This window comes from Medicago sativa, chromosome 7, assembly GCF_051527215.1.
Source record: "Medicago sativa cultivar Bolivia chromosome 7, Bolivia_mono, whole genome shotgun sequence".
Classification (NCBI taxonomy): domain Eukaryota; kingdom Viridiplantae; phylum Streptophyta; class Magnoliopsida; order Fabales; family Fabaceae; genus Medicago; species Medicago sativa.
In genome coordinates this window covers 50,242,085-50,255,098 of record NC_140755.1, presented here as the reverse complement: position 1 = coordinate 50,255,098, position 13,014 = coordinate 50,242,085, and the positions used below count along the sequence as shown (strand labels likewise).

Here is a 13,014-nt window from a genome sequence, read left to right as displayed (position 1 = left end):
ACTGCTGAAAATAAGAAATTGTTGTTAGAATCTTCTTACACCACTATAGTTGTTGCATTAGATATGTGGAGTTGTAATTCACGTCTGAAAAGTAAATTATTATCTAGGATGCGATATATGCTCTATAAATAAGAAATGATCGTGTTTACAGATTTCTAATTAATGAGACTGGTTTCACTAAGACTTAAAGAGAGACTTGTGCACCTTGTATTCTTCTTGGGTTACTTGACTCCACTGAAGGTATGTTCAAAATTAAAATTCTCCCTTTGTTTTTACCATTTGTGTGATTTTAATATTTGTCATGCCAGACTTTTTCATGGTGATAAAAGCTTATAATATGATCCCCACATTTTCAATGAGTTTTATAAAGTATACAAAATTATTCATGAAACAAATACATCTTACTAACATAAAATGAACGTTAAAACTAAAAAGAAAAAATTAGAACCTTTGTTGAGCTAGTTGTTTAAATCGTACTTAATTTCAACACTACGTCTCAATATTGAGGGAAATTAATTGATTGATTTGTGCTAAATAAAGTACTCAAGTTTAAGAAGAAAATTTATACTTAATTATGAATTTTTGAACAACTTACCTTATTAATGTTTGACAATCCAACTTATCTTATTTTTGAATTTGAGATTGTCTTACCTATGTTTGGATTGCGGACCCCAATAGGGTGAGCATCCTTATTTATTAATTTTATTAGGTCTACACCAACTTAACCTAATAATTTCCCTCGAAAATGTTGTTAGCAACAATTTAACCTAACAAATTCCATCTAAAATGCGGTGCACCAATTTAACCTAACAAATTCCCTCTAAAATGCAGCAATCCCTAATATTTCTCTTCACTTGTGAGCTTTTCATTCCTATCAAGTTGTGTCATCGTTTGTATATATCTACTGTTTCTGTAGATTTTTTTTTTTGACAAGTTGTTGTACACTTATTTAATACGTTTACAAACAGAATGCCCTAATTTCCATGCAAACTCGGCTACCCTAATTTTTGCAACAACTAAACCTAGAAAATTCCCCCCAAATGATTCACATTAATTGCTAAGTGCTAATCCTAATTATGTACTATTTCCTTCCAACACTTCTTCAATTTGAAATTCAAAATTTTTTGTTAGGAACCATGAATTGCATTAAATTACATCTATTGCTATACCCCTTGGAAAATGCATAGCTCTTGAAACAAGCACACATCTTCAAAATAATTAATCCATTGTATAAGATCTCTTCTATTTGGTTGGATATGATATGTATTTGGTTGGAAAAATATATTATTACTTTTAGTAAATATCAAAGTGTAATTATTCTTTTTAGAGTTGTATGTGTAATTTAGAAATTCTATTAATTGAAGTGACTTTGTTTTTCATGTTAGTAGAAATTTAAAACAATTATTACAAGTCAATTTTTGATGTTTAACTATAAAAGTGATAAATAAAATGGACCCGTGCAACAGTATAATATTGTATTCTTTTTATCTTTTTCTTTATAATTTTTTTAAAAAAAATGAGAAGATAATGCCCCAATAATATATTGTGATAAAATAAAATAACATTTTTTAATTGATTAGTTTTTCAAAACTAAAATGTAAAATTTGATAAGATTCAAGTGTCATTGAAGGACATAGTAAGACAAATTTGATAGTAATATTGTATCTCTAATATTATAATTTACGTTTATTGATCGATTCATGATCTTACGGGAATAAAGATTATTCATTGGTCTCTATTATAGTCGACAAGACCCGTGCGTCGCACTGGTCAAAAGTCTAATATGAATGTGTATTCATTGGGTATGTTATAAATAGCAAAACATATGTGTTTTATGACCTAAATTATAAAGTGATTGTAGAATTAAACAATGCCGATTTCTATGAAAATAAATACCCATGAAAATTAAAGAATAGTGGAGACACTAGTAAGGCGCAAAATAAACAAAATGTTATAGAACCTCGAAGAGGTAAGAAAGCAAGAATTATTTAGATTTTGGAACGCAATCAAGTATATTTTGCTAAAATATTTTGGAACACAATCTAATATATTTTGGAACGTAATCTGAAATATTTTGGTATGCAATCTAATATACTTTAGTGCTAAATGTGAGATATTTTTAGTACTACATCTAATGTGAATTACTTGTTCCCAAAGTTTCTCACATGTTAGTCATAAATTTTCTCTATATATAATAACAAAGGAGGTTATCAATTCAATAGGATAAAATAACATATCAAATAAGGGTTACAAAAATTTTTGCTCTTCAATGTTGATATTCTTGGTTGCTATCAGAGTTTAGAGACATTAGAGTCAGAGACTTAAATTCTCAAATTGGTCGCTTCAGGATTTAAATATAATGTTCTCCTCATTAGGATAGGATTGATATTGATGGCTACGATTCAAGCATAATAACAATTATTAATAAAAAAAAGTGAAAATATTTGGACTCCATGCTCAGGATATTTGCACATATACTACCCGTATCATCATAAGTAATATCATCTAATAACATATATGGTTCAATCTATTAATGAAAAGAATATGGCGCATATAAGCTCGATATATATATATATATATATATATATATATATATATATATATATATATATATATATATATATATATATATATATATATAATAACATAACAAAAAATCTAAATGATTGTTTTTCCTTCCTTTCTCATCGCCTTCTTGTGTAAATTTGAATGATTTCTGATATCAAAAGCTGGACTTGCCTTAGGTCTATACCCTTGAACCAATCCATTTAACTTGTATCGTAATCCACATGCATTGCAGAAAGTATTTTTTCCCAAAGGACCCAACCTCCATTGAGTAGTTTCTTTGGTCTCACAATGGCTGCAACTTCTCTCTCCTATGAATGTCTTGGCTCTAGTCCTTCGTAGAGGCTTTTGAATAGTTTCTTTGGTCTCACAGTTGCTGCGAATTTTCTGATGATGATTAAGCACACTTGTATCAATATTGTCTTGTTGATTAATTTGAACATTTGACACATTGAAAGATGGATTTTCTTGTGTTTTTCTCTCACCCATTAATTCATTCAATTTGATGACCTTTTCTAATTTCTCCATGTCATCCCAAAAAGTAGTGTAGCATTCCAAATTTTCTAGTGCCTCCTGTGGGATATAATCAAGATTCCCTGCATGGTTTAATTTCCTTATTGGTATTAGTTAATATTCCATTTCAAGTGGCATATAACTAAAGCTAGTTCTAGAAACCTAAGAACTACCACAAAATGATGAATACATCGCCATGCACAAAAAATTAAACAACAGCAAAATATCTTATTCAAAACCAGCCAACAAAAAACACAAGAGCCACAAACTTTAAAAACAACAATTAAACACATTCCAAGGAAAAGAGAAAAGAATTGTGGCTAATTAATTATTTACAATATCAAGAATTGCAACACAACTTCATTGCAAATCTTGATCATCACATGTTTATTAATTCTACCACTAATTTATAGTAGGGTCAAAACTAATTATAAGGAAAAGAGAGAAAGAAAAAGAGTTTTGACAAAGAACTTCAAGAGTAATTCATGCAAGAACTCAACAATGTAGAAAACCAAACAAAATAAAGAGAGACTAATAATACTAACCCAAAGATGAGGATTGCCAGAACTGACCCACTTCATGTTTACTCAAATCTTGTTCTTCTCTCAGATTAGCCATTTCAATTCTTATTGGAAAGAGAAAGAAAGACCAAAAAGAGGTAACTGGAAAAAATCTTGAAGACAGAGCAAAGACGCAATTGAAGAAGATGTTACCAAGCTTTGGTTAAAGGAATAAATTCTTCTTGCTTACGCTAAATATATATCACTTCCTTTTTTTTATGCAGAATATATCACTTCCATTTGTACTTGTCTCGGTATTTATAGAACATGATTTCATTCACATTTTCTGTTATCATCCGTTCATATTTAATTAGCACTAATATGTCACAAACCAGTATTGTCCTGGTGTTTTCCCAATTAGTGTTTAGACATTGTATAAAGTTATCACTGAGAATTCAATTTGATCTCTTACAATTTTCTCTCAGTCAAGTTTAATATCCGACAAAAAATAAATTCATATTATTCCTTGGCATTTTCATACGAAGGACGAATTAGAACCTAATTCATTAGAATAGAGGGACTAACTTGTTTCCGATATAGAAATGTCATGGTTTAGTTTGAGTCTATTTTTTATTGTGAAAGATCAAATTAGGTTTTCACTCTAAAATTATTGTTCGTGTTTTATAGGTTCAAAAGAGTGCTTTGGAGAGTGATTTATAAAAATCAAACAGCATTTCTTTTGGGAAGACAATTGTTAGATCGAGTCGTTGTGGTTAATGACAAGTAGATTTAGTGAAAAGAAGGAAGTATAATTGCTTGATGTTCAAAGTGGACTTAGTAAAGGTGCATGACTTAATTAATTGGAGTTATTTGTTGTTCATGTTTCGAAAGATGGGTTTCTCAAAACAAATGTATTAGTTGAATGCGTGTGTATATTCTCTAGTACTATGTCAGGAGATCCATAAGCGCGGTTTTTTTCTTCATAGCCGCGGAGAGGTTCTATGGTAAATGACAATTTGCATTACAATATTTTACAATACGCCGACGATAGAATTCTCGAGAGAACTTTCTTACGACAATTTGTGGAGAATAAAAACAAATTTGAGAAGCTTTGAACTCGTTTCGAGTCTAAAGGTTAACTGTTTCAAAAATCAGTTATATATGCTGAACTTGGAGGATTCCTTTATGTACGCTCCATCAAATTTTCTTTTGTGAACCATAGATAGTGTACCTTATCGTTTTTTGGACATTCAGGTGGGAGCCAATCCGAGAAGGTCTTCAACTTGGAATTTCGTGGTGGAATCAATGAGCAAAGAAACAATAGGATATGGAATGAGATGGTTGATGCTCAATCCTTTGTGGTTGAACGAGCAAGTTCTATGTTCATTTAGTGGCAAACAACACAGAAAGTATATCATCAAACCAGCTAGCAAGCACCGTGAACAGGAACAACAAATTGGGTCAAGCCAAGTGTTGGGAGGTACAAATGCAACACTGATGCAGCTTTCTCTAACCAATATATTAGAGTTTGCACTGGCATGTGTATTAGAGATGAAATGGGTGCATTTGTATTGGCCAAAACTGAATGGTTTAACCCAATCTGTGAGGTTCACATAGGAGAATTGTTAGACCTTTTGTCGGCGTTAAATTGGGTCCATGAGCTTCAGCTGGGATCTGTTGATTTTGAGCTTGATTCAAAACGAGAAGTGCATCAATTGTCGCCACCCAACTCTGATGTCAATGAATTCGGGGACATAATTGATAATTGTAGATCTCTGTTCACACAATTTTATGTAAACTCTAGTGTTGAGTTTGTGCGGAGACAAACAAATGAGGCAGCAGATACTCTAGCAAGGGATACCTCATTATTAACTAGTTTCTGGATATTGGATGAAATACCAAATTATATTGAACACATTCTAATTAATGAAAAGAATTAGGCTTAAGTGCAGTTTTGCCCCCTCTATTTTGACTTAAACTTGATTTTACCCCCCTATTTTACATTTTCCAGGATTTTATCCCCCTAATCAAATTTAAATTCATTTATGCTGATGTGGCGGTGCTATGTGGATTTTAAAATATTATCTTATTATCCATCTAATTAAATATTGAATTAATTTTTTTTAATTACAAAATTTTGAATAACTTTTTTAAAAAAAATCGAAAAAAATACCATAAAATGGAGAAAAAATTCTGAAAAAAAAGTAGGAATTATAATTTTTTTGTTTTATAATTCCTGAAAAAACTAATAATTTTTTGTTCTGAAAAAACTAAAAATTAAGCTTAATTTTTTGAGTCATAACGAAAACAGATAACATTTTTCTCTTCCGTTGGATTAGAAAAATAGATATTGAGCCAATTCGTTTTGAGGAACGACTTCAAGTGTTATTGTCTATGAATTTTTTAAAATAAGCATAGATAATGGTTATTTTTTGCATCTGTGCATGACAACTTACTTGATAATTCTATGTATTTTAGCACCCTGTTTGCCTTTTCTTTTGCTAAATTAACTGTCATAGTTTTGAGGCTGAAATATTTCTCTCATATTCATTTATTTTCCTTTTTCTTGCATCTGTGGAAATATTGCTCTCATAGAATTAAGATTTTTTCCTTTAATTTTTTTTCTTTTTTGACGTTAAAGACCAATTCATTAATGAAAGTCTGACAATAAATCAAATGTCAAGACTGCAGAAATACAAGGCGGAGCTTCTTCAATCCATATGCAATCTAAATTCTTAACAGCATATTTAGCTAAATAATGCGCAGCTTGGTTGACTTCACGCCTAACATGCAGAAAATTTAAACTACAAAAGCTACCCTTAAAACTAATACAATCTCGAATAATAGAGCCAACATAGTTGAGAGATTGTTGATGAGCATTCAACACTAAAACCACATTAGAAGCATCTGATTCTACTGTAAGATTCAGAAAACACATGTCTTTTGCAAATTTCAAACCCTTTCGCATAGTTAAAGCTTCTGCAACCTCTGAATCTGGTAATGAAAAGACTTGCCAGGAACTAACACCAACGACAACACCTTCATTATCTCTCACCACAACACCAATACCCCACTTATCACCATCTATCGGACCTGCTGCATCAACATTTAGCTTATAGAAACCACTAAAAGGAGGTGTCCAATAAAGGTCAGATATTGCAAAATTGGACCTCCACTTAGTGTCTCCACCAACATTGTACCAGCACTCTTAAAATTCACAATAGATCTTTGTGCCTTTTGAATAGTGGCAGCCACATCAACATCAGTCTCCTCAAATCATTTCTTATTTCTAGCACATCATATCTCATAACACAAGGCCAAAACATGGACTATAATATCCTCATCAACGTCAATAATATTTTCCCCCAACCACTTATTAAAAGGAATGTACCTGGAATCATGCAAATTAAATACCACACCTAAAGAGGAAGCAAACCATATCTGCTTTGACCAATGGCACTCCATAAAGAGGTGTGAAATTGTCTCATTATCTTCCCCACAAAGAACACACAATGGATCTCTACTTATTCCTTTTTTAAAAAGATCATTTTTTACTGGTAGTTTTTCATGTAGAATCCTCCAAGAAAAGTGGATGTATCTTGGAATGCTTTTTATTTTCCATAATTTTTTCCACACTTGGTGATTATTGTCCTGCGAAAAAGAAAAATTAGCCGACCGTGAAGCACCCTACAGAAATTCATCTTTCAATTGAGAGAAAGAAATTGGCAATTGAAGAATTTGTTGAGCCTCAAAAGGGAGAAAAATCTCATTAATTAAAGGAGCATTCCAACATCTAATATCAAGGTGAATGAGATCTGAGACAAACATAATATCACTTCTAACGGATAATGCTCTATTAATGGTTTTCCAAATAAGAACTTTGTGTCTAGGAATTGTCTGTAGGCCCCAGACTTTCTTCCAAGCTGTCTTTATTATCTCTTCATTGGAGGGACCTTGATCCCTATTATTTTTCCAGGATTGTATTTCTTGGTAACCGGTTTTGACTGAGTAGACTCCAATCTCTGAAAACTTCCACATGAGTGATTCTTGAGACTCCTTATGGGTTAGGGGGAGTTGTTGGATTTGAATCCGTTCAAAAGGGAGAAAAGTGTCCTCTATGAGTTTTTTATTCCAATCTGGTGGAGAGCCTATTAACAGATCTTTGACCATGTGAATGTTAGAGTCCTTAAAGCTTGGGGTGATGACTTTGAATCATTTTGATAGAAGAGCCACCTATCTTCCTAGATGTTTATAAATAACCCATTACCCACTTTCCAACAGCAGCCTTTGTTAAGTATCCATAGAGATTGATGAATACTCCTCCAAGCATAACTAGGAGTAGTACCAATGTTGGCCTTTAAAATATTCAAGTGGGGGTAATATTTTGCTTTGTAGACTTGAGCAATAAGAGAGGTTGGGTTAGTGCGCAGCCTCCATGCTTGTTTGGCTAGCATGGCTACATTGAAGTCTCTAAGACACTTGAAACCTAAGCCACCTTCCATAGTTGATTTGAGAAGTTTTTCCTTTTTGACCCAATGAATTTTCCTTGAATCTCCTTTACTTCCCCGCCAGAATTGACACACTACACTTTCAATTTTATCACATATCTCCCGTGGGAGAAGAAAATAGCTCATGACAAAAACTGGTATGGCCTGGGCCACAACTATAATTAAGACACTTCTGCCTGCAAAAGACAGATTTTTCTCCTTCCAACCTTTGATTTTCTTAGTAATCTTGTCCATGATGTAGTTGAAGTCTTGAACCTTTGATCTCCCAAACTGTGTAGGTAAACCCAAATATTTTGGTATCTTGCTTGAAATTTTAATAGGTAGATGAGAGTGGAAACCTCTTTTGACCTCCTCTCTGAGCCTAGAACTGAAGATCATTTTTGATTTATCTAGGTTAACTTTCTGCCCAGAGAAACTTTGGTACAGGTTCAGAGTATCCATAATGTATTTTGAGATCTACAAAAAAGTAAACTATCATCAACAAAGAACAAATGAGATATAGGAGGAGCATTGGGGGCAATGATGACCCCATGGAAACTCCCATCAGTGCCCTTTAGTCAAAAGTCCAGAGAGGACCTCTGCACAAAGAATAAACAGATAGGAAGTTAGTGGGTCACCCTATCTCAGTCCTCTTCGGGGAATTAAAGAGTCAATAGGTTGGCTATTGATGAGAATAGAAAAGGAAACAGTGGAAACACATTTCAAAATAGTGGAAATCCAGATTATTAGGGAATCCCAAAGTAAGAAGGACATTATTGAGGAATCCCCATTCTATTCTATCATAGGCTTTGGCCATGTCAAGCTTGATCCCTACTAAACCTTTCTTAGAATTTAAAGTTTTATTGATCTTGTGAAAAGTCTCAAAAGCTACTAATAGATTGTCAGTGATGAGTCTATTAGAAATAAAAGCACTTTGGTGATTGGAGATGATATAGGGAAGAATCCTTTTAACTCTATTTGCTATGGTTTTAGTAACTATCTTAAGAATGACATTACACAAACTAATAGGCCTGAAATCAGAGGGCTGGGTGGGGTTGTTAGTTTTAGGGATAAGGGTAATATATGTATGATTGATATTAGAAGGATCACCCCCATTGTTAAGAATGTGAAGCACCACTTTAGTAACATCATTACTAATGAGGTGCTAGTATGTTTGGTTAAAAAGAGCAGGCAACCCATCAGGGCCAGGTGAAGAGGTGCTCTTCATGGTTTTCATAGCAGTCACCACTTCATCTAGAGTAAAATCCATACTAAGATCAGTCATCATATCATCAGTGATTCTATTTTTAATAACTTCAAGATAATTATGACCATCAATAGGGTTTGAGGTAGAAAAAAAAATCTTTGAAATCATTAATAAAAATATCATGAATATGAGGAAGGTCTTGCCAGAGTACTCCCTGATTATCAGTAGTTGCATATATGGTATTCTTTTTCTTTCTCTAACTAGCTTTGAAATGAAAGAATTTTGTATTGTAGTCACCATATTTGAGCCACTGAGTCTTAGCTCTCTGAGCCCACCATACTTCCTCCTGAAGTATGACTGAATTTAGCTTCTTTTTAGCTTCTACAATCTGGACCATGATGTCATTATTAGGGACTTTATTTTTCAGCTTGCCCAAGGTCTCCTGCAACTGTCTTATTTTATTAGGGATGTCACCAAATTTTTGGTGACCCCAAACATGGAGTTGATGCAGGGTGGCCTGTCCTTTATAAGCACTATCTTCCATGGCTTGATTCCAACTGTTTTTGACAATTTTAAAACTCTCTTTGTCATGACTCCACAATTCTTCAAATCTTATAATTTTCTTCTTTTTGCGAGTGTTTTGTCTGCAAACAAACTTGTCCCAAAACTCTAAAAGGATAGGAGAGTGATCAAATGTGAATCTCAACAGATGGAAATTTGTATATCTAGGAAAATAATTAATCCAATGGGGGTTAGCACAATATCTATCCAGCCTTTCCTTAATGTGGTGTTCACTCCCTTGATTGTTTACCCATGTGAATTTGTTTCCATGGTAACCTAAATCAAGGAGGTAACAATCATTAAGAGTGGAATTGAAAAGGTTACAGTGCTTATAGTCTATATTTTTGCCTTCTAATTTCTCAGAGCTATTCAAATATAAATTGAAATCACCAAAGAGTAGCCATTTCTTATTATGATAACTATTATAGAGATTTTTAATAGTTTCACAAGTAAGATGCTTGTTATTTTGAGTAGGGTACCGGTACAACCCAGAAGCATACCATGTATTATTATTAAAGCTATCCAAAACATAAAACTCAATCAACATATTATTAAAATTTGTAATGTGAAGATGTACATCATTATGCCAAATAAGGGCCAAACCACCAAATCTACCACCACCTTCAGTATTACAACTCACAATGAAGTCATTCTGAAGGTAACCTACACACAGCTTATTAGAAACATTAGAATCAGAATTTTTCAACTTAGTCTCCATAAGAAATACCACATCTGGGCAATTGGACCTTAGGAGCCTTTTATAGGCTCTAACTGCATCAGGGTTGCCCAACCCTCTGCAGTTCCAAGTAAGAATCTTCATAATCCTTGGCTGGCCTTATCCATAAGGTCTGCCATTCTCATTTCAGCATCTTGGTTCTTCTCAGTGTTGAAAACAGTGCTGGGAATCGCTTCAGATTTTCTCTTAAGTTGGGATGTCTGCACAGTAGAGCCTGTTCCATTTCCAGTCTTGAGTTGGATGTTACTATCATTTGCTTGCTGCCCAGGGGAGGCAGTCTTCTGAGTTTCAGAATTCATTCTAAGCTTTGCCATCATATCAGATAACCCTTTTGGAACAGGACTAAATTGTCCACCACTTAGGGATTTTCTAGGGTTTCTTCTAAAGGTCTTTTTCTTCTTCTCTATGACTCTTCTTCCATAGCTATTGGATCTCAACCAAGCTCCTCTTGGGTTGACAGTGCCTACATCATATATCTCAATATCCTTCTATTTGTCTAAGCAATTTTCCTCAATGTGACCTACCAAACCATAATGGAAACAGAACATGGGGAGATTCTCAAACCTAAAGTTAATCCACGTCACTCCATCCACCTCATTACCAATTCTCCATGCAGACTTCAAACAAAACTTTTATTTTGACAAAACTAGCATTATCCGGTAATTCATACACTGCAGAGTCAAGTACCTCACCCAACTGGCTACCTAGTGCCTTTCCCATGGTGGCAGTTTTACAATGAATGGGGAGTCCCCATAGTTGAATCCAAAGCAGGACCTTTGCAAAATTCAGAGTAGAGGGGGATACCTGTCTGTCCCATGGGTAAACCACCAGTCAAACATTCCTAACTATCCAAGGACTCCCTTTATGAATTCTGTGGATGTCCTCCTCCTTTTCCATAGCAATTTGATAATATTTATCTTCTAATTCCATTAACTTGAATCCAGCAGGATTACCCCATATCCCCATCAAAGAGTTATTAATCTGATGCAAAGGGATGACCTTGCTAGACAAGAACTTACCAATCACACTTTTCTGGCATGATTTCACACTGTCTTCAACCTGGCATTCCTGATAGTATAAAAAAGGTTCATCCTAATTAGCTTTAGGAGTCTGTTGTTGGTTTTCTGATGAATGAGTTGATTGATTATGTGTCTGGTTCCCAACAGAGGATTCTTTGAAAAGCCATTCAGGACAAATGTTACGAGTAATGTATTGAAAAAATGGAAGCTTGCCAGAATCTATTCGATTAACCACACATATCGGATCAGCTTCTTTTCCATTGGAAATATCTTTAACAAAATATAAACATTTATTTGTTTCAAATTTTTTCTCATTCCAAGCAACCTCTTTCCGATCAGGCAATCTAACCAAACAAAATTTAAAATCTAATTTCCCTTTTTTTCCAAATAGATTCAACTTTATAAAGACCATAGTAACAATACACCTCACCTCCACCACGTGCACCACCATCACCGTTCTTTGATTAAACTTTATAATAACTCTAATAGGATTCTTAACAGCAAAACTATTCATCAAAGCAAGATTCCCTTTTCACATTCTCCAGAATTAATGACATTACCTCCTTCCCCTGTATAAACGAACACTTTTGTATCATCCATATCATCAAAATGACAAGAAACAACGCTAGTTGCAACCAAATTCCCATCCTTTATCACGTGATCAATGAGACTTAAATTCTGACGATGAAGACCAACAACATTGAGTTCTTGCCAATAATGAAACTTTTCACCTACTTCAATTCCAGGGACTTTACCAATAATTTTTTTTCCATCGTGAATGAACCTGCCTCTCTGTTTTAGAACCCCTGACACTTTGATAGGAAGCGTGTCGCCAGTAAATTCGTTACCGAGTTTTCCACAGAGAGCACGAAAGTTACCTAATGTTGTGTTTACTTTCTTTTGTCTTGAGTGATCAGAAGTCAAAGACAGCGTGTTTTTGTCATTGATTCTTTCTTTCCTCTGATTCTCTAAGATCTTTTTGTTAGCTGAAGGTTCATATGCATAATAACGTTTTAACAGTGATTTAGTGATTGGTATGGTGGGTTTCTTGATTGCAAGGTGTATATGGCTGGGTGATTAATTAACAGTTAAATTTTCATCTTGAAGATAAGAAATGAAACTGTTGAAGTAGAAAGTGTTTAGAAGTGTGTTTCCAAGGGTGGTTTTATTTATAGACACAAGTTATACTATCTAATTGTGTAACTAACTATAATTCTCTAACAAAAATCTAACAGACTGTAACTACCTTAACTAACTCTAGTTATATAAACACGGTTTAATAATAAAACTCTGCAATGCAACAGTGCTATAGCCGCTATTTCGTAATATTTTGTACTAAATATTACCTTAGTATTCAGTTCAGAATATATTTGGCTGGTTTCAATCAATAACTTTGCAATTTTATTTGTCCTTATTTTTTGTATAA

General features: G+C 33.7%; 1 protein-coding gene across 1 annotated transcript; it reads right to left on the bottom strand.

The window, feature by feature from the left end:
• Positions 1-9,230: 9,230 nt before the first annotated feature.
• On the bottom strand, positions 9,231-10,653 carry LOC146906481 (uncharacterized). Its single transcript, XM_085728844.1, has 2 exons — positions 9,570-10,653; positions 9,231-9,319 (listed from the first exon to the last, which is right to left on the bottom strand). The coding sequence occupies exons 1-2, from the start codon at positions 10,651-10,653 to the stop codon at positions 9,231-9,233; spliced, it is 1,173 nt and encodes a 390-aa protein (XP_085584970.1).
• Between the last annotated feature and the right edge of the window lie 2,361 nt (positions 10,654-13,014).

What these genes read in the sequence shown, in the direction of transcription:
- LOC146906481 (XM_085728844.1), bottom strand. Translation starts at nt 10,653, where the DNA reads ATGAAGATTCTTACTTGGAACTGCAGAGGGTTGGGCAACCCTGATGCA. An exon ending in GACTCAGTGGCTCAAATATG is followed by an intron (nt 9,320 to 9,569) that starts GTGACTACAATA and finishes ATTTTACTCTAG; the next exon opens with ATGAAGTGGTGACTGCTATG.